Genomic DNA, 22,501 nt, shown 5'->3' with positions numbered 1-22,501 from the left:
GCAGCTAAAACTGATCAACAACCCCCTCTGCTACTTAACTGACCAGATCAATATCCCAGGAGTTTAATTGACTTGATGCTATACTCTGATTTATAAGTGATCCTTTAATTTTGTTGAGCTGTGTGTGTGTGTTTGTGTGTGTACAGTGTATGTGTGTGTGTGTGTGTGTGTGTGTGTGTGTGTGTGTATGTATATATATATGTGTGTGTATATATATATATATATATATATATATATATATATATTGGTGATCGACCGATATCAGATTTTTAATGCCGATACCGATATTTTGGCCATTGAATATGGGTATTGGCCAATATTTTTGTACATTTTAAAAAAAATTTATTTTTTTATTTTTACACTTGACAGGTACTGTTGTGGAGAACCCCTGCTCTGCACTTAAAAGCATTCAAAACAGCCAAGTTTGGCTGTTTTGAATGCTGTATTTTTTTTTTAATCTGGCGCCGAATACCCGGAAGTAATTTCATGACATTACTTACGGGTTTTTACATGGAGACCCGATCAGAGCCAAATGCGGCTTTGATCGCATTTTCTCTTTGGCCGTCATGCAGGTAGGATGCCGGGTCTCCCGGTGTGGGACGGGAGACCCGGGAAAGCTGCGGGAGGGGGGACGGGGGGGGGGGGTCATTATTGCACTTGTCACTTCAGAGTGTTTAGCTGAAAGCGCTTCACTATTATTTTTATAATTTTGAATAAAAAATGCAGGTATATGCTACTTGGCATTTTACTTTACATATTATACAATTGATATGATTATTTTCAGTTGCTGGATTAAGACCTAAAACTTCCCTCTGGATACATCTAGGGCAGATAATTTTACAAAGTTGTGTTTTACGATTCTGCAATGTAAATAAAGTTCTACTATTACAAAAGAAATACAAAAGCTTGAGTCCAGTTTGTAAAAACAAAAATGAAGTCATCTGAAGGGGTGCATTTCTTGTCAAATGGTTCAGATTGTATACTGAATTTTTACATAAAGTTAGTGTATACAATTTCAAATATACAAAGTGATGACCACAAAAGGTAATTGTGCCTTGTATATTGCATAGACTGTTTGTTTCTACCCCTGCTGTAAATAAAATCGGAAAATAGAGGTCATCTTGGAATTCCATGAGCTATAGCATATAGCAAAGCATGTAGCTTTGTACGACTGTAAAGTGTCATAACAAACGTAGCAAAATAAAACAAAATTACATTCCTGTTTGAATGGTAAAAATAAAAAATACAATTAAAACTGAAGCAGGAAGGGTAGGGTGAGTTAATTGGGGATGATTACATTTTTAAATAAGGGTTTAAAATTTTTTTTTTAACAAAACTGATATATGCAGATCAAAAGACAATCAACATTTTGGCTATCCTATGTAACAAGCCTATGACACACCTGAAGTGTCATTTGATATTGATAAACTTATAACTTATAACTATATGATATGACACTGAATCCAGATACTCTATCCATTAAAACTGATAAAGTGGTCTGAGTAGTTCTAAAAACATCAAAGACAAGTGTGGACCTCCAGTCGGATCCTTCTATTTTGGATAGAGTGGGGACAGTTACGAAATGTACCTTTTCTCTATGTCCCAGTGACTGCACAGGAGAGGTAAAATCTCCCCACCAGGGACATGATCAGCATTAAACATTTAAGAGGGTCTAACTCTTTTCTCCATACTATTAACTGTATTTTGTATTTAATGTTACATAAAAAAACTTAGGTGGATTACAATTTGCATATTTAATGTGTAATGTGTACAATCTTTTATTAGGATTACTGGTTATCCCTGTTGTTTAAGAAACTGGTTGGATCTGTTGTTTTGAATACCAGCTTTAAAAATTCCAAGGACATACATGAACCGGAGATTCGTGTTTATGCCCATTGCACAAATGCTGACAAGTAAGTGAGTTTGTCTTTTGAAGTGTATGTCAGGAGAAAATATATGCAGTACATCCCTGCAATACATGCACATTCCCTATGTTTTTTATTACTTTAAAGACCCTGCAAATTGAGGAACACCAGTTGACCAGCTCAGTTCCAAAGTTCCGTTTGTAGGATGACAACACAGCATTTTTGTGGACTGTATGGTGTTAGCCCTGTCTAGTTGTCCTTTGCTAAACTACTCAAGCCCCGCTCACCCCATCCCTATATGGTTACCCCCCCCCCTTTTGTTCCTTTAGATCTAGAAAGTGTAAGGGAGAACAGCAATTACCACCATACAGAGCAGGGTTTTGGGATATTGGAGGATTGTTAGCTCAGTGGTAAAAGTGGTAGGGAGTCCATGCCGGTTCAAACTGAGGTTTTTAAAGATACATTAAATTAAGTTTTATAAAAAGTAATACAAAGGTACAAAAAAAGAAAACCCAAGTCAGAGAAAAAAAGAAACCTCTACCTAATACAGAGAAAAACCCCTGAGCGGTTTCTCAATGCTTCACAATTCACACCAGAGTAGTAGTACAGAAGATACACGAATACCATAAATTGTATCAAACAAAAGGTCATAATACAAAAAATAGAAATACAATTATTAACTATCTGGAGTCCGAGGCAAGGGTAAGGAGTTTAGAAAGCCAGCAGTCCCAAACAGCATTAAACAAGGCTTCTTCCGAAACTCATAGGTGAGTTTATAAAGTGGGAGGCTAACGTTTAATTAGTTGTAGCCACATGGGCATAGTAGGGACAGTGACACCTTTCCACAAAAGCAGGTGGGTCTTTTTAGTGTAAAAATATAGTATTTGCAGCAAGCGCTTCTCATACTTCGAAATGGACAGGTCTTCAAAAATACCAGGGAGATCATTTTTAGGATGGAAAATATTGAGTAGGCCCAGGGTTGAGGAGACAAAATTGTTGACCTCAGAAAAAAAGGCCTGAACAGTTGGGCAGGTGCAAAGGCAATGGAGGAAATTGGCCACATCTCCACAACCTCTGAAGCAGGAAGCAGCTGGGCGCATGCTCATTTTTGGTATATGTACAGGAGTAAACTAACTATGGTAGAACAGTTTAAGTTGGATGACCCTATTTTTAGAGAAGATGACTGAGGATTTATACATCCTTTCAAACTCATACCAGTCGGAGTCTGTAATGTGTAGGCCAAATTCTAGTCATTTGCATTGGGCCACCAAGTAACTATCATTAGAATCCTTTTAGGGCAGAATAATAGATACGGAGATCAATCCGTATCAGCTCTACGCAGTAGCTTTTTAAAAAGGAGTAACTTCTATGGGGCTGCACAGGAAGCCAAACTGCGCTTTAATGGCATTGCTGAGTTGGTGGTAAAAAAATAAATACAAATTGGAGGACCTTTTGGAGGACCACCTTTGCACATCAAAAAGAGTGCCTAGATCTGGAAGGGAGGGATTTGCCCACAGAGGAGAGTTAGGTGAAATCGACCATTGGAAAGGTATAATATGTTTTTGAATAAGGAAAAATAAGGAAAGAGTAGTGTTTAGCAAAGCTGTATCACAAAGAAGAGGGATCTGATGCCTGTAGACAAAATTGTGCAATGCCTCAAAATGAAGAAGCTATCCAAACTGCGGCTTGGGGTTTGTCGGACTACTTTTATCAAACAAAATCAAAGTTCCACAAAAACTGTTGCCCACACAGGGAATATTCATCATCAAAAACAAGGAACAAAAAAACCCCCCGCCAACTAGCTGCCTCAGCAGCACCAAGACTTAGGTCTTAACTTTTGGCTTTTAGCTGGTCCCTCAGATTGTCACACAGTACCTTACAGTGTTCATCCAGCTGCCCCAGCTCTCCCGGCCCTCTCAGACTTTTTTCAGTTCTCCTGGTTCTCTCAGCCTTCTCTGTTGCAACACCCTGCTGCATGGCCCACTCCCTGGCCTGGAGAACCCATAAGACTTTCAGACTCCCTTAGTCCCTGCACTTACCACCAGATGGTCTCCTGCAAAGCCTGGAGTTTGAGACTTTTTTTTTTTCTTTCTAAAACTTTAATATCTACAAACTCTGGAACCCACTCCCGAGAATACCAAAACCGGAGGAAGGTTAAAAAACCACCTTTCTCAATTCAGAATCTGTATTTTGGAGCCCCACACTCTGCATAATGTGCAAACCCTGTGTCTTATCCACTTCCTTTTTTTTACATTGAGATGGTCTTGCACTGTGAATGGCTGCTTCTACAGTAAACCCAATTGCCACCGCTCGGGAAAGCCCGTACACGCTCGGCTATTCTTGGGCAGACGGCACATGCGCGGTGACGTGTTGGCACCGGGCGGCGCCATTTTTAAATGCAAGGCCCCTCACCAAATGGTAAATGAGACCCCTCCGCAGCCCCTGCGTCTACTCAGGAGATGCTGTGCTGCGGGCATGGTATAGGAGAATCTCCTGCACCATGCCCGCAGCACTGCATTTTCTGTACTATGCCCGCAGCACTGCCTCTCCTGTACCATTTTTAACAGACCCAACGAGAGCAAGTACATTTTGTTAGGGTTTACATACCCTTTACATAACCCAGTCTAAAAAGTGTCTTGTATATGCATACGTTACTGTCTTTCAAATAATTCAGAAGTCAGAGTCAGAGATACAGCTAGGTGATGATGTAGCCCTGTATTGGATGGGTGACCTCTCTGACAAATAGAGATATTTGGAAGGTGATGGGCCAAGCCAGACAATACCAGGAAAAGTTGAGAATGGAGGTGACCTAATCTACCTTTATTGCTGGCCCTACAAATTATTTTACAAACAGTTGTTACCTGATTGTACATAGGGGACATTTTTTGACACACTTAACCTCCGTATTTTTTTTCGCAGTCTGAAATATAAAACGGGAGATGTTTCAGCATTTGCCATAAACCTGAGCAACCACACACAACAAATACAGCTACCGAGCTCTCTGTCTGAAAAGTACATAGATGAGTATCTGCTTCTACCTGGAGATGGAGGACTGTTCTCCAAGTAAGTCAAGGAAGCCATTCTATGCAAATAAAGTACATAATTTTAGTGTTGGCTTGAAATGTTTCTATTAAATGTGTTTACAAAAGTGTGTGTGTATACAATAGTTTCTAAAATTTACCCTAATTAAAATTGCTGTTATTAATTGTCTCTCTTCTTTAGAACTGTCATGCTGAATGGTGAAGTTTTGAGAATGGTGGATGACAAAACGTTGCCTACCTTAAATGGAAAGGAAAAAGCTCCTGGCTCTCCTCTTGTTCTCCCTTCTCTAAGTTTTGGGTTTTATGTTGTGAAAGATGCCAAGGCCAGTGCTTGCCTTTGATTTCCAAAGGGAACTACTCCAATCAGAACATCAGGAAAAAGTCTTTAAAAAGGAATGTTTAGCTAGCAGCATCATCAATTTCCAAATACACATGCTAAAGATCTTTGGCCTAGACTATATGCCGATGTATACAATGTGTCCTGTAGGAGAAATTTCACTATTGTTCATAGTAATCAGTTGGCTTTCAGTTTTTCTGTCAACAGTCTCCAAATAAAAGCCATTTTAAGCTTCTTTTAAAAATGTGGACCAGTTGCCTGTAAGGACGTGTGCTGCTTTTAGAACTTTGTCATAGACAACTGTCCCTTTTGAAAGGCTGTTAATGGCCGAACACTAAAAAGGGTTTTTCAATTACTGATTGCACAGCTGCTAAAGCAAATTTACAAAAATTAGCTTTTACTCCTCAGACTTGAGTAAACTGCTACAGGTTCTACATTGACATTGCTCTTTACACTGCTTTATTGAATAACATTGAAGTTGCCCTACTTCCCCTCTACCCAAAACCAAATATTTTTAGATAGGTCTTGTTAAATCTTATACTGTATTTCCACAGGGTAATAAAAATGTATGAGTTTTTTTTTTTTTTCTTCTCAGGTAAACATTTTTGCTGCTATGAATCCATATATATTTCAAGTGTTTCTAGTCAAAATCCTTTTTTTTTATTTTTTTTATTTATAACAGAATGGGGAAGGGTTAGACCCTCTGAAGTTTTTATTCCTGTCTGTGTCCAATATGGGGAGGTTCTATGTGTATATACTGGTAACCATTGTCCCAGAGAAACAAAGTGAGGAATCCTAAATTTCTTGCTGTTGGGTTATTGACCGAGCAAGAGGTAAAAGGAAAATCTCCAATTGGGCCACATGTTTCTGGGACAACTGCCTAAAGAGGAGAATTCACCTGACTTTGAGAGATTTCTTCTAATTTCCTTGGACAAGAAGAAGATATTTCCCATAGGTGCACAGACCTGAAGAACAAAAAAAACTGTCAGGGGTTTAACTCTCCACTAGTCTATAACTAAAAGGCTATACATACACTTAATGATCAGGTGATTTTCTGCTAAATGCAAATCCAATATCATATCTGAGAAATCTCCACTATGCAGTAAGTTACTGATTGTGGCATAATTACTGTTACGTTGATGTAAAAAATAAACTAGATTTTCTGTAATGTATATTTTTCATAAATGTAAAATGTGATATTTTTACAAAAAAGTAGTAGTTTTGATCAATAAAAATACTATAAAAAGAATATAATCACTGTATTAATTTCTGTACTATCACATAAATATATAAGGTAAAATATTAACATCAAAGCTTCTGTCATTTTAGAAAATATATATAAAGGCTAACCAGGCATTAAGACTGTATTCATGCTTGTGTTGCGATAAAGCACAGAAGCGCGCGGTATGCAACTTTGATCTTCACTTTGGAGAGCACCCCAATGCACCTCCATGGCAGTGCACTGTAACACACTGGTATGCTACGTTGCTAAAAATTGGGCATGTACCTTTTTGTGCATTTTGGCGTGTTAGATGGCTTAATAAAATGAATGCATGTTTACGCACTGAACAGAAGTAAATGAACCCCAAGAGGCCATACATACTACGAAAGGGAAGTAAAACAAATATACCTTTTTCTCCAAGATGTTAAGATTTGAATTAGTACATATTCTACTCAATATAGCCAAAGAGAAAATTGCTAGAGACCACTTTGGATAACAGTTTTGCTGTTTTCTTGTCCGTTTTCATAGGACCATATTGATATCTTTGTATTTAGCTCTCCTTTTCCAGCTAAGGCTTGGCACCAGCAATAGAGGAATAGAAACTTGTTTTAGTTGTAAAAGAAACACAAATTTTTGGAGAAAACCAACATTAACACATGAAGAAATTGAAATGATAGAGTTCCCAAGTCAAAACTGATCTTAAAAGAGAAGTATGGCTTTAAAAAAACAAACCTTTATTTTTGCTTTAGTGCACAGGTGTCAAACACAAGGCCCGTGGGCCGAATCTGGCCCTCCCGGACATTTTTTGTGGCCCTCACACCTCTCCTGTAGCTGCAGGAGAGCTCCAGTCCTCCTCTGGTCCTTCTGTACTCCTGTACTTTCTGCTTTCCAGCAATGCCTCCAGCTTTATCCTAACAGCAGCACAAGGTAAGGGGGGTGCACTGTGATGTAGGGAAGGGTGGGGGACTCAACTTCTGATGGTGGAGAGGCTCTTGACATCTTATGTAAGTGTAGGGGATGCTTTGGACATCTAGTATTACAGATACAACTGGCCCTTTTGAGGGTAATCATAATGCTGATGCGGCCCACAATAAAATTGGAGTTTGACACCCCTGCTTTAGTGGATAAAACCTCAATCTGATGCTGCATCTGTTCCCCACCAGCTCTGCAATGAGAATTGAGTGATCAAACACCACTGATCGCTCAGTTCTTCCCCTCTGCTCTGAGCAGAGAGCCGTGACTAAGTCAGCAGCTCTCTGCTCTCCCCTGCAGCACTCACTGGAGTGCTGGGCTGTGGAGGGGGAGGGAAGGGCTGCCTCAGGCTTTTGGCAGAAAGGCTGAGCCAGGTGCCGATCCAGACTTCTGGGTTGTTCCCGGCTATATCGTTCAGCTCTGTGATGTCAGCCGACAGCGGGATGAAGCCAACTATCAGGCAGAAAAATGGATCACAGGTTTGGCTATTCTTCTCCTTTAAGATCCCAGTGTTGCAAGTCCAGAAGGACTAATTGGTTAGCTACCAAATTTCCCAGCAAAATGAGAGGGGGCTAGAAGAGAAGTATTGAGACAAAAGCAGATCTCTCAATTGTTTAACGTTGGGTACCTTTTTTATTTTTTTTTTTAGTTTTCAATATCTTTTTATTAATTTCATGACATACCATTACAAGAACCAAGCAAAAAAAAACAAAACATATTCATAACCAAAAAAACATGGTGTTCCCAGAGTATACACATTGCATCACCCTTCACATACCCTAAATGTTTATTACCCCCCCCCCCCCCAATAAAAAAAAAAGGGGGGGGGAGAAAAACCCACAACGTTGGGTAAATTCTGGTCAAAATGAGGGCAGGGCCACTCACCCTGAGGGTGGGGGTACCTTTCGCCATGAACGTACTTACCAATGCCCAGGACCAGGTGGGGACTGCGAACTTGTGAAAGTCTAACGTTAAGGCATGTCCCTGACTTAGAGATGAGCTGTGTCACTGCTTGCAGTAATAAATGTACAGAGTTCCTCTGGAAGGTGCTGTCCTGTTTCGCTACACACTGTTGTCTGATGTAGGTTGCATTTATGAGGGACACTGCTGAGCCCCTGCCCCCTCCACCAGTCTTTTGTACCTCCTGTTACCTCCCTCCCAGTACCAGACTGGGGTCCTGCTGCGCACATAGCGCAGACCTAATGCGTGCGCTTGTGAACTCCTTCAATCTTGTACAACGTGACCAAGTCGTGGATGTCGGTAAAGTGGGTTCAGTCCTGGTTGATATAGAAAACCAAGCACTGGAGAGGAAGTCAGGGCATCGACCCCCCCCTCGCTACCGATGGACCAGTCACCTATACCAGGTACCATGCTTTTATGACTGACTGTAATGGACCTCACGGTAGTGCTTGGCTACCCATAACCACTGCATTCCTCTTGCTTGTCTTGTGGAGTAGACCTGTCAATAATGTTTTGCTTCATACCATACATGTCTTCACAGAGTCTATTGCAGTGTAATACAATAAACACAAGAGTAACTGTAATTGATTAAAAAAAAAATGCAAATGCTCACAGAACATGCACATGTAATTGGCTGCAAATCTTTACATGGTTGCTAGTAGTAATGGCCACTTGCTTCCAGGTGTAGCGCTACCTCTGTAGGGGCTGCTGGTGAATGTGGTAGTATACCACCCTGCACAGTCAGGCACACTGATTTTTCATTTGCTTCTAAGTCAAGAAACAGTCCTTGCAGCTTTGTTTTTTCTTTTTGTTTGTTTTTTTTATTAGGGAAATTGAACTTGTATAGGGAAGGGATAATATGGGATGTCCATTTGATCAGCAGAACGTGTGAGGGACTACAACTTTATACACTCCAGTATATACACACCCTTTCCTTTTCTACCTCAGCACAATCTTGATTGCAGAAAAATGACTCCGGGACCAGCTAGCACAAGTTTCAGATCCAGCACAGCTGGATCTGGACAAATGCCATTTTGCAGACAGGGACCGCGGGCAAAAAGATAGGACAACTAGCACCAAAGGCTTCTATCTATGGCTACTGCTCCCAGCATCACCTCTTCAGGCACTGCCAGCCCTCCTGTCTGCAGATGCCCCTTTCTCCTGCCCATGCCACCACAGTCCTCCTGACTGACTCTACATTTATCCCAGACTACTCCATTCCAGTCCTCTCAGGCATGCCTCCCAATCCTCCTGACTGTGTGTCACTCACTAGCCCTCTTGGTTGTTCCTTGTCCTCCTGGAGACTTGCCTGGCAGTGTTCTCCAGCTGTCCTTCCCTTGCTCCTGTGACTCCTGGCCAGGACACCTCTGTGTGTCTTGAAGAGGGTCCTGTCTGCGCCCAGGCCCAAGGTCACCCCCTCCCTAGACTGGGGAGCTCCCTCAGAGGCCACCAACAGCTTAACACTCCATCTCCAGCTTCCACCCAAACATTCTCCTCCCCAGCTGGGCTGACCCAGAGTATTTGAGGGGGCCTGCCCCCTGCCAACCCGGGTTCGGGATTAGTCAGGGCCTTCAGAATACTCCAGGCAGGTCCACCTTACCTCCCCTCCCATTCTTCTGGAAGTTTCCAGGAAGTTTGGGAAGTAGGGGGGAGGTCTCAGTGATGCTGCCTGTGAGTCATCCAGCTCTCACTGGATCTCTGCCCAAGCCAGGAAAAATACAAGATTGACTGCCAGCCAAGCCTGCACAAATGTACCTACACTAAACAAAAAAAAAAATTATATCTACACTTCTAGCACACTAGAGGGTGCTACATAGGCATCCCACAGACCTGCCCCCAAATGTAGTAGACAGACCGGATTGGCCCACTGATCTGATCCCCCAGGCAGTCTGAAGACCCCCTCTCAGCTTCAGCTTGACTCTGACATTAAATCTTACAGGAAGATCCCCTCTGGGTGTTACCTTGAATGTTCCTGCATATTTAGTGGTGATCCTATGGCTCCTCAATGAGCGCAAATCATCCAGGACTTCTTAAAGAGGGTGCTGCACTCTGTCAAAAGAGGCCCTGTCTGCAGACTCCTATCTACAGTATAAGCACTTCAGTCACTCAATTACTACGGGTGAGCTCACAGAATGTGCACATGTAACTGGCTGCGATTTTTCACACTGTTGCTAGTAGTAACAGCCACATGCATCCATGGGTCCCACTGACGAGCCCCCGAATGTAGCAGAAAGACAGGATTGATCCACCAATCTGATCCACAGGCAGTCTGAAGACCTTTCAGCTTTAGCCTAATTCTGACATCAATTCTCCCAGGAAGATCACCTCTGGGTGTTGCCTTGCATGTTCCTGTGACTTTAGGGGTGATCCTATGGCTCCTCACTGAGCGAGAATCATCCAGGACTTCTAAATGCTTCTCCAAAGCCCTAGAAGGTTTGACAGCATTTCCAGGCTCTCCTACTGGCTCTCCTACTGGCAAAGGACCCTGCTACTCTCTGCTCTCAGCCTCAAATACACCATTCAGCCACCTGCTGGCCATTCTTCTTGACCAGGGATTTGTTGAAGCTGTATCCAGGGCTAGCTCAGATTCTGCCCTCTATTCTCACTCTGTTTCCAGCAGGTTCTGGAAAGACAGAGGGAGACAGGCAAGCTTGTAGCTGCACAACTCAGAGTAGGCAAAACTCAATTAAGTCTCCACTTCTAACAGCAGAGCCAAAAACTAGGTTTTCCTCACTTCTAGCACCTGATCTAGGAGGGTGCTACACTTTGAGATGGGGAAATTTTTATTTTCCTTCTGTCCACAATATGCTGCCATTGCCATTTTCAGCTCTTAGGCTTAAGTTCACGCTAGGGGCAATAAAACCTGGTGGATGAGTTACAATTTTACTGCCCACTCAACTGCCTGCCTGAACCTGGGCAGGAAATGTAAACTATGCAAATCTATGAGACTTGCCTAAATACTTGTAAACGCACCTAAGCACTAGGGCGCTAGCGCTTGAGCATTATTTCAATATATATATATTCTGGCCAATGAAATTAATAAATGCCCAAAAGTGCTTGATGCGCCTAAAAGCACTTGCAAAAATGCAGCTTAGATGTGTTTTCGAAGCTACTTTTCTCTGGTCCGGAGAAGTGTCTACAAGAGCCCCAGTGTGCATGAGGCCTAAGGAAGCAGTCCCTAACCTTTTTGGTATCAGGGACCAGTTTCATGGGAGCCAATTTTCCCAGGGGCCAAGGGGTAGACTGGATATTCTGTCCTTAGCCCCCCCCCCCCTCACACCCCAACTCTCCTTTATAATTTACACAGTCCCCCTTTACATCACAGTTCTCCCATTAATGTAACTGGGACTGCACTGCAAAGGGGCATAGTGATGTAACGTGGGCTGCACTGTAAAGGGGCACTGTGATGTAACTAACGGGGATTGCACAGTAAAGGGGGACTGCACTTTAAAGGGTGTACTGTGATATAAAGGGGACTGCACTGTAAAGGGGCACTGTAATGATTACAGTGTCCCTTTACAGTGCAGTCCCCTTTATATCACAGTGTCCCTTGCAATTACAGCCCCCCCTGTCACAGTGCTCCTTTCAATCACAGCCCCCCCCCCTGTGACAGTGCCCCTTCACAGTCATGCTCCCCCCCCCTTCCCTCTCTCACTGCCCAATCATAGTGCCTCATTTCAGTCTGCCTGCCCTGCACAGTCCTACCTGTGGAAGGGTAGAGGCAGTTTTCTGACATATGTCTTCTCCCCAGTCCCCTGCCGCCGCCGCCGCCGATGTCAACCTGTCAGCGGGGCAGGGGGTGGGAGGAGCTGCAGGTCTGGACGGAGGGCTGGAGCTGATAAAACTTATCATGTTGACAAGTGGATGATTACCTGCTTGTTAATTTGAAAGACTCCCATTCTCCAGAGCAGATCTCCAACTCCTCCCACCCCTATCTTGCTGACAGGTTAACATTGCCGGCAAGGGGAGACCTAGGAGAAGATACACATGGGCTCAGTGACACAGCCGCATGGCAGGAGGTGAGCGGCAACCAACCACGGTCTGTGATAGCCCACAGGGACTGTGGTGGTTGCTAACCTCCCTCTGTGCTCGGGTTGCCACCTCATTCCTTTAAACCTAAACACACACGAATTATGAAGGTTCTGAGGCTAATTTAATGCAGATGAGGCACCAAGTGAGTTTAAATCAGAGTTTCAATCTAAAAATGGAGTGGGCACCGTCTGTTAGCTTAAAAACACCTACAAAAGAATTGGATAATTAATTTTTTTTTTTGTTTCACTTACCTTGTTTTTAATGAAAATATGCTTACCTACCTTCCTCTTCCTCCCTCTGCGGACACGGCGCACGGCGGTACTTCTTCCTTTGCATTGACTCCTGGGAGATGAGCGTTATCAATCCCAGGAGTCAATGCGCCTGCACCGTAGTCACTCGTCACTTCCGATGCATTTGCGTCATTCCCTGCTGAACAGCTTCTGGGCATGCCCAGAAGCTGTTCAGGGGTGACACGCCTGCCCCGGAAGTGACGAGTATGGCATTCTTGGACTCCGACGTCACTGAAGAGGACAAGAAGAGGACGCTCTGGCTTCAGCTGCCCACACCTGAGATGGCAGCGCTGGATAAGACATTTTCAAGGTAAGTATTTCTTCTTACAGGTAAGTGAAACAAGGGACAGTTCAGAGGCTATCGTTGCTTAAATGCACTAGCCCTGACTGTCCCGGGAGTATTTTTAGCTTAAAATAGTTTTTTTTTGCCCGGAACCCTGTTTTAATTTATCACCTTAAATCAGAGCTCCACCCAAAATGGAAAGTTCCGCTTTAAGGACTCGTTCCCCACTCCTCTTGCACAATTGTCACTTTTAAGGAGCAGGGGGGAGGGAAGCAGATACCTTATTTTGACAGTTCTCCTTCCTCCCCCTGGCAGTCTTCTGGGACACTGACGTATCCCAGAAGACTGCATCCACTATTCACAATGCGCAGTGCGACTCGCGCATGCGCAGTGGGCACCTGGCTGTGAAGCCGCAAGCTGTAACAACCGGGTGGCCATAGTGAAGACGCCAGTGTTGCCGAGGGAGGACAAAGGATGAAGACGGCTGGGGTGAGTGCACTGCTACATCCTGGGACAGGTGAGTGGCTGTTTTTTAAAAGACAGCAGCTACAGATTTCTTTTACAGGTGGCTCCTCTTTAATCAGCGACAGAACCCATTTAGCCCCTGCTCACGTTGACAAGATTTGACATGTAATTTGACAGGTCAAATCGCAGCCTATTGCTGGCATAAACCCACACAGATGTCTTTCAAGTTGCCACTGAAGTCAGACTGAAATGCAGCTTTGAAATCATACGAGTTTGAATGAGGTTGCACGATTTCAAAGCCGCGTTCAAGGTGAATGAGGGCCTAATATGTGTTTGGTTTTAAATGGGTGAGGTGGCAACCTTACGCTGTATGGTTCGGCCATCAACAGGCCACAGACCAGTACCGATCCACGGATCAGGGGTTGGGGACCCCTGGCCTAAGTAGTATGAGGGGCCCTCACAATGCCTCCTCACAGAGTGTCAAACGCCCTCAGAAAAGTAGAAATGGCTGCTGCACATGTGAATGAGCTCTCTACATTCACAAGGGCTTTTAGGGACATAAAGTGGATTCTTGCGGTTGGGATGAGAGGTGTATGCGAACAGTTGTGGCTGCCAACCCTGTATATAGCAATAACAGTCTGTCGCCAGGACCGCTGATGGGGGGGCGACCACCAGTCCTCCTGTAGGGGGCCGGGGCACACAGGGGGGCCCAACAGCATTGGGAATCGGTGCAATTGGGCGGAGGGGCAATTACAGAAGGAAGCCCTGTGCAGCTCTCTGCAGCAGCTGAAAGTCAGTTTCTCCCCCTCCTGCCAGCTTTCAGCTGCTGCAAGGGAAGACACAGACACAGGGCATTGTTCCTGTAATTGCTTCTCTGACACCAATCCCCCTCCCTGTTCTGCCTGCTCCTGATTCCCCTCCCCCCGTGTGCCCCCTTTTCACTGTGCCGACCCCCCTCCCCCCTTCCTCCTGCATCACTGCAGGCTTCCATGTCCTGTAAAAAAAATAGCAAATTGTAAAAAAAAAAAACAATTAAACATTATAATAAAAAAATTGTAAAATAAAATAATTGTAAACATTTTTCACTTTTAAGAAATGTAAAAAACAATTAAAAAGGGCTAATTCACACAGGTTCTCTGTTATGTTTGTGTCCGCTAATAATGATTTTAGTGTATTTGTAGTGAAAATATTGCCTTGACGTATTGGGGGGGGGGGGGTGGCTGCCAGGTAGGCTGTATGGGGCCCAGTGATTTCTAACAGCAGCCCTGGCCATTATGTTTGCATTTATCCATATATCCAGCGGTCACCTGCGGTTAGGAACAGATGACGGCCCCTGCATACAGGGTGGCTCATTCATTCCTCACCACAGCTAAACCACTGTATTTTATATACCAAAGATACAAACATCACAGTCTACACCAGCCTTTCTCCGCCTTTTCAACACAGAGGAACCCTTGAAATGAAAGCGGAGTTCCACCCATTTATTACGTTGAAATGTACGTAATCCCCTTTAAATATGTTTTTTCCAATGCAAACTATTTTTTTTCTTCTTTGTAAGGAAATACAGTTTTTCTTCTTTATTCATCTGCACTTACGGGTCCTGCTGCCTATAGGCGATTACGTCAGTCGGTGATTCGCAAGGGCTCCTGGGATAGAGGCTTCATGTATCCCAGCAGTCCTTGCGAATCGCCTACTGTCGAAATCTCACGTTATTTCCAGACCGGCAGCAGCTGTTCTCGGGGATGTATTGCATTCAGTCTGCGCTCTGCCCCGCCTCCTCTCAGTGAGCGGGGACTAAAAGCATTACATCCCATAGAGCTCGTGAGATTTTGTCACTAGGCAATTCGCAAGGGCTGCTGGGATACCTGACGCAGGCTATCACAGGAGCCCTTGCGAATCGCCTAGTGACGAAATCTCGCATTATTTCCAGACCGCCACCAGCTGTTCTCGGGGATGTATTGCATTCAGTCCGCCCTCAGCCCCGCCTCTGCCCCGTCTCCTCTCAGTGAGCGGGGACTGAAAGCATTACATTCCGTAGAGCTCACTGAAAGGAGGCAGGGCAGAGCGTGGACTGAATGCAATATATCCCTGAGAACAGCTGGTGGCGGTCTGGAAATAACGCGATATTTCGTCACTAGGAGATTTGCAAGGGCTGCTGGGATACATGGCGCCGCTATCCCAGGAGCCCTTGCGAATCGCCGAGTGACATAATTGCCTATAGGTAGCAGAACCCGGAAGTGTGGATGAATAAAGAAGAAAAATGGTATTTCCTTACAACAAAGAAAAAAAATAGTTTGCATTGGTAAAAAAATATTTAAAGGGGATTACGTACATCTCAACTTATTAAAATGGGTGGAACTCCGCTTGAATTTCTGGCCTCGGCCCTCGGGGAACCTGTGCTAAAAATGTAAAATCTACAACTCATAATACATTATGTGACAGTCAGTGGGAAGAATGCTCCTTACTCTTGTCATCATTGGGAAGAATTACCCCCTTACAGATATCTAAAAGGAGCAATGGTGTCATTGGGAACTTATCTGAGTGGCAGAAATTGCCCATTTCCCAAGGAACCCCTAGCAACCTCAGTAGGAACCCTAAGGTTCTGGTTGAGAAACCCTGCTCTACACATTTCTCAGCACAGCTCTTCTTGTCTTTTCTGCTGTTCCCTCTTTCCGCCACTAGATGGCGCTCATGGTGCGCTATGTGATTTCATTTCCATATTTGTTTCCAGAAACACGCCAGTTGCTAACTATCTCAGGCAAACGTCTGATATTATGTAAATTAATTCTACACTGACCCACTAGAACACTAACTGCCCCCTGCTGAAGAAACCGGCTGTAAAAAATTAGAAGCCAGGCGTGCACCTGAGAACTGGCCAGCTTTAGTGACCTCATCAAAAAGAGCCATTGTATACAAAGGTTGCTAGGGATGCCATGGTTACCATGGGAACCAAAATGGAAGGCAATACAAAAGCTGGCTGGTGCTGAAAGTGTGAGAGCTAGGTACACTTTATATACTGTTACAGATTATTGCATTATATTACAGATTATGATATGTGACAGTGCAATCTGTGGTCAGTAATGACCTACTGGTCATATTCCCTGTGTATTTGGAAGCTGCAATACATGTAATAAGAATTCTGCTTTCTATTTAGTTCTGATGAGACATGTCCACCCTGGATGGAGAGAGAAATGATTCAAAGCCTCGCCACCCTTGGTAAGTACACGTGCTATATACACATACAATTTCCTATATACTCCACAATGATGAAGGGGAGCCCAAAGAACAATCATAACATTGGTATTAAAAGAAGCTTCAAAAGGTGGAAAAGCCTAATTGGATGACATTTACTTGGCTATGTGCACTGCGAATCATAATGGTATTTTGTAACCTTTTCACTATTTTTAATCTCAGGGCTGCTGATCTTCTGCAGCTTCTTTCATCCACTTCCTCTCTCTATGCATTTTGCTCCAGTGTTGGCTGCGGATCATTGCTCTGGATTGGCTTCCTAAGGCTCCATTCACATCTAGGCATTGTTTTTTTTTACAGGCGTTTGTTTCTGGCATTTCTGCAGCGTTTTTGTGCAGGTGTTTTGAGTTAACAAGTGACCAATGAAAAACAGTAAGTGCCGGTTCACACATATGCGATGCGGGAGCCCTGCAAATCCACTGCGGGTTCCCGCATCACACTCGACTTGCAGGGAGCTCTCACTGCCATATGTGTATCGCTGGGGGTGTCAATACAAAGTTAACGACACCCCAGATCAGAAAAGTTCATATTCCCATCGCACACCTTCCTGGATATAGGCACATTTGTTGTGGGTGCTGAAGTGATCACCAGCTGGACACTGGATCTATCACAGGCACATACATATTCGCCAGCACACCCTGGATCTTGCAAAGCAGTCCGAAGAAACTCTTTAATGCAGAAATGGATTACATCAGGAACAGTGCAACATTTGGAGTCACGCAGGACCCCTTCGTCAGGCATGTGATGCATCCCCAGATCAGTTTGCATATCACAGTTCAAACTGTCAGTTTCGGACATGAATCGGATCGCATAGATGTGAACACTCATGCAATCCGATTCTGGTGCGGACCAAAAAAAGGGTCCTGTGCGACTTTGGTCCGAATGGGATGCAAATTTAGCCATACAATCTGTATGGCTTAATTCGCAACGCACAGACATCGCATGTGATTTGAACAGCAGTGCGCTCCGAATCACATGTGATGTCTGCCATCGCTGAAGTGGGAACCGGCACTAAAACACTTGTAATCTGCCAAAAAAGAGGCTCATGTACTTTTTTGAGCATCTGTCGTTTTGCTTAACCACTTAAGCCCTGGAAGATTTTACCCCCTTCCTGACCAGGGCCTATTTTGCGATTCGGCACTGCGTGACTTTAACGGACAATTGCGCGGTCTGTACCTAAACGAATTTGGCGTCCTTTTTTTCCCACAAACAGAGCTTTCTTTTGGTGGTATTTGATCACCTGTGCGATTTTTTGATCATGCACTATAAACAAAAAAATAGTGTCAATTTTGCAAAAATAACAATATTTTTCAAATTTTTTTATATGAAATTCTCAAAAAAAAGAAATGTAAAAATCAAAATTTTTTAACATTTTAGGCCAATTTTTTTTTTTTTACCATATGTTTGGTAAATAAAAATTGCAAAAAGCGTATTTTGATTGGTTTGCGCAAAAGTTATTGCGTTTACTAACAAAGGGAAAGATTTTTGTTGTTTTTTTTTTTAACGCGTAATGGCGGCGATCTGCGACATTGCGGCGGTCAGATCGGACCCTTGACTGACATTTTTGACACTTTTGGGGTTACCAGTGACATTACTACAGTAATCAGTGCTATACATATGCACTGTTACTGTAAAAATGACACTGGCAGTGAAGGGGTTAACTTTTTTTTGAGAGGGAGGGGTTAAGTGTGTCCCTAGGGTCGTGTTTATAACTGTGATTGGCTGTGGCTTGATGTGTAAGAACAGTGATCAACGGTCCTACATAGTAGAACCGTGTGATCACCATTCTTACACAGAGGAGACTGACAGGCGGCTTTGTTTACATTAGCCGCCTGCCTTTCTCTCGCTGTCACGGATGATCGCGAGTGCCCGGTGGACATCAGGTCCGCCGGGCACACGCGCGGGGGGTCCGTGACCAAGCGGGAGCGCGCATCCGGCGGTGCACGCTCGCTCCCAAAACCCTTACAGGCTAGCGACGTAGCCCTACGTCGCTCTGCCTGTGAGGGGCTGACTGCCGACGTAAATAGTCGTGCGGCAGTCGGCAAGTGGTTAAGGCGACAGAACGCTCAGATGTGAACAGGGGCCATTGAAACTAATTATATTTGTCTTGTTGGGTGTTTTTAGAGCTGAGACTTAGAGCAGAAAATCGCACACAAACGCCTAGATGTGAACAGAGCTTTACTGCAGTAATGTTGTAATGTGTGTTAGCAAAGCTGCCTATAGACTTCACAAGAGCTAGATGTGGCAAGGTGACTATGCAGGAGAACAACTTGTCACCCTCATGGCAGAATCACCAATGAAAGCTGCAGATTTGAAGATATTTAAAATGACTTTTGTAATGACATTCAGCTCTCATTCGCAATTTGACTTCGGCTTTGAAATCGTGAGACTTCATCTGAAATAGCATGATTTCATAGCCATGTGTCACTGCGACTTGGAAGACACCAATTTGAATGGTGCGATTGCCGGAAATAGGATACAACTTATCATGCAATTTGACCTGTCAAATCACATGACAAGTTGCTCCAATGCGAATGATGGCTAAAGTGGAACTAAACTCCCAGAAATACCTTCTCATTCCAGCGATGCAGAGGTTAAATCCCTCGCTGACCCATGGCAGCATCTTCTTTCCGGAGACTGGGTGCCGCATTTTGAGCCTTTTGATTTGTGGGGAATGATGTTATCATGCCAGAGTCAGAGTGTGCTAGAAATGCACATGGAGCTGCGCATGCGCAGCGCAGTGTATATTTATTAGAAGACTGTAATCACGTAGGTGAGTTTTTTTTTTTTTTTTTATAGCATGTCCTTTCTTCAATAAAGACCATTTCAATAGTAAAGCGGAGTTCCACTCAACAGTGGAGCTTCCGCTTTAAGGCCTCCTGACCCCCTAACATGCAACATTTGGCATGTCATTTTTTCTGGAGGGGAGCGGGTAGATTTGACAGGTACCCACTCCCACTTCGGCTTGGGCCGACTAGGCGGCTCAAGTGGAAGTACTCCTCTCCCCATCCCTCCCTGCAATATTCTGGGACACGTCACAGGTCCCAGAAGATTGCCCGTCCACTCAGGATGCGCAGCGTGACTCGCGCATGCGCAGTGCGCACCCAGCTGTGAAACTAGCAAACTGTCACAGCCGTGTGCCCACACTAGTGATGCTGGCGCCGTGGGGAGAAGAGGGAGAGAACCGAGGCTCCCGCTGGCCACATTGCTGGACCGTGGGACAGGTGAGTGTGTGTTTATTAAAAGTCAGCAGCTACAATTTTTTTGTTGCTGACCTTTAATAAACACAAAAACCAGTGGTACTCCACTTTAAGTTTAGTTCCAATTTAAAGCAGCCCTTCACCCTAAAGAAAAACATATTTTCCCGCCTTCTTCCCCCAAGATTTTTTTAAACTTTGTCTTTTTTTTCCTATTGTCTTTTATTGCTGCCTAGGCAAAAGTAATGTTTGCCCCCCAATTCTGAGAGCCCTCTGCCACTTCTGCGCATGCGCAGGTTTGCAACGCATGTGCAAAAATGGCACCAGTGTGGAAATTCCAACAGACTAAAAACTCCCTGTGCGTTTGCAGATGTACCACAGGGCTCTGCCAGGACCCGAAAGCCATACAGAGCTCTTTGGCACATCTGTGCCCTTGCCAGACTTAAAAACATGGCAGCACCGGAGAGGGGAGGAACAGGGTCGTGACTCATAAGACTGAAGTTCTTCTTTAACAGGTTAAAGCTTAATTTCATATTCCTGATATGTGCCTGCTGTAGCATGTACTTGTATGAGAAAGTCTCCTGTTCTCTTTGTATTGTTTCCTTTATGTGAAATCCCTGGTGATCCAGCCAGTCCTCTTGCTTTCCTATTAAAAACTTATCACACTAAGCAAGAAAACACGGCGTGGTCAGTTCTCTAGTTATGCTGGGAACTCAGTGTGTTCTCCTCCAATAATCAGACTTGTCCTGACACCCCCCCCCCGCTGCACAGACATTCACTGATAAGCTCATTGTGCTGCTGTTGCTTCTCCTCCCCCAGCTCTTAGGCAGCTGAGAACAGAGGGAATGTGATCACTTATAAAGAAAGAGAAAAAAGGTATTAATGTATTTTTATATATATATACAAAAATGTTTTGCCTATGATTTCTTTGGTGCGGCTTCGACGTGACTTGAAGCAGTTCCTGTGTAATCTTGAGGCCTATGGACCTCAAGTCGCATCAAAGTCAGACCAAAGTAGTGCAGGCACTATTTTGAAGTCGCTGCGACTTGAAGTCGCACAGATATGAACAATACTCATTGGAAATCATGGGGTACGACTTGTCATGTGACTTTGCAGGACAAGTCGCACAAGTGTGAACGGGGCCTAACATGTAAAGTAGATTCTAAATTCTGATATAAAACCTTCCTATCATTTTTTTTACAAGTAGTTAGCATCATTAGGAATTGTTTGAAAAATTATTAGGGGCTACAGGCTATAAATGCAATAATTTCAAGAGATGACACAAAAGAGGGTGCTTGGTAAACACAGTTTTTGTTTTTATGAAGGGCTAAATGCTTGTAATCAGTTGAGAAATGGCACCAAAAATTAGTGTATTTGTGTGGTGGGTAGTACAGGTGCCCAGCTATAGCCAGCTTGTGTGTAATCGCACATTGAGCAGGCACATGTGGTGGGGACATATGGGTGGTCCTGAAGAAATCTTTTGTGTTCTGCCGGAGGGGAGCCTTCCCTGCGGGCAGAACACAATGATCACTGCCGGCTGCTATAGCCGCCAGCAGTGATCACGTGCAAAAAATCTGACATGCTGATTGTACTGAAGTCGATTGATGGATCAACTTCAGCACAACCAGCCTGCCCATAGATCATGGGTGCTCAACCTGTGCCCCTTAAGCTGTTGAGGAACTACAAGTCCCAGGAGGCATTACAAGGCTGACAAGTACAAGCATGACTCCAAGAGACAGAAGCATGATGGGACTTTTAGTTTCTTGTTTCACTTGGAGGCCCACAGGTTGAGCACCCATGCCATGGCATAGATGGATCAAATCTCATTTGGCCCCATGGATGGATCTTACAGTGTATGTCAAGCTCAGTATTCATTCTCTGGGTCAAGAAGTGAAAAGCATTCTCTGCAATGAGACACACAGAGGAAAAAATACCATTCCCTGCTCTTTTAACAAATGCAGTTTTATTTTTTTTATTTTTTTTTTAACAGCCCTTTTGGGGGGGCTTTGGTGAAATATCAGGGGTCTAAACAGACCCCTGATGTCTCACTTTTGAGGGCAAAAAGAGATTGAGGACAAAGTCATCAACCTCCAGCCTGGCACAGAATGAGTGAACAGGAAGACCACTGCACAGTCTTCCTGTTCATGCACAAACTGATGCATAGTAAACACCGCTTACTATTAGTAAGCAGTGTTTACTATGCATCAGCTTGTGCATGAACAGGAAGACTGTGCAGTGGTCTTGCTTCAGTTTGTGAATGAACACAGTGAGTGTTTGGTACTGATCACTCACTGTGTTCATTCAGGAAGCGAAAGGGCCACTAAATGACATATTTACCGGGCCCTTCCTCTGCTCTCCATCCTGCACAAATCCACGCAGCAGCCTGCAAGAGAGGAGGAGAAGCTGGCAGCGTGGCGGGGAAGGGGCTGGGGGTTGGAATCAGGGGAACACACAGGGGGACCGGGCAGCAGAAGCAAGGGGAACCGGAATAGGGTTGGTGGGGGCATTTTTACTGCAACCGATCCTCTGTATTTTCCTCCTTCAGCAGCTGAATGCTGGCAGGCAGGGCCGCTGATAGGGGGGGACCA

The 22,501-nt window shown here is 44.2% G+C and overlaps 2 protein-coding genes across 3 annotated transcripts in view; both read left to right on the top strand.

Annotated features, from left to right (window-relative positions):
• Nucleotides 1-5,292, top strand: part of HPSE (heparanase) — a 50,196-nt gene extending 44,904 nt beyond the window's left edge. The window contains exons 10-12 of the mRNA XM_082260795.1: nucleotides 1,786-1,913; nucleotides 4,785-4,928; nucleotides 5,088-5,292. Of these exons, the coding sequence (XP_082116921.1) occupies nucleotides 1,786-1,913; nucleotides 4,785-4,928; nucleotides 5,088-5,247 (432 nt within the window). The 3' untranslated portion in view covers nucleotides 5,248-5,292. The remainder of the gene's footprint in view (nucleotides 1-1,785; nucleotides 1,914-4,784; nucleotides 4,929-5,087) is intronic.
• An 11,235-nt stretch (nucleotides 5,293-16,527) lies between these two features.
• LOC309544650 (protein FAM47E-like) overlaps nucleotides 16,528-22,501 on the top strand; it is a 32,231-nt gene continuing 26,257 nt past the window's right edge. The window contains exon 1 of one of the 2 annotated variants that reach the window (XM_082243559.1): nucleotides 16,528-16,683. In XM_082243559.1, the coding sequence (XP_082099685.1) occupies nucleotides 16,634-16,683 (50 nt within the window). In that variant the 5' untranslated portion in view covers nucleotides 16,528-16,633. The remainder of the gene's footprint in view (nucleotides 16,684-22,501) is intronic. The other variant, XM_082243558.1, reaches the window with a different exon arrangement.

The sequence above is a fragment of the Pelophylax lessonae genome (assembly GCF_965119305.1).
Source record: "Pelophylax lessonae genome assembly, chromosome: 1".
Lineage (NCBI taxonomy): Eukaryota > Metazoa > Chordata > Amphibia > Anura > Ranidae > Pelophylax > Pelophylax lessonae.
Note: the sequence above shows the minus strand (reverse complement) of the source record. Positions and strands in the feature narration are given on the sequence as shown.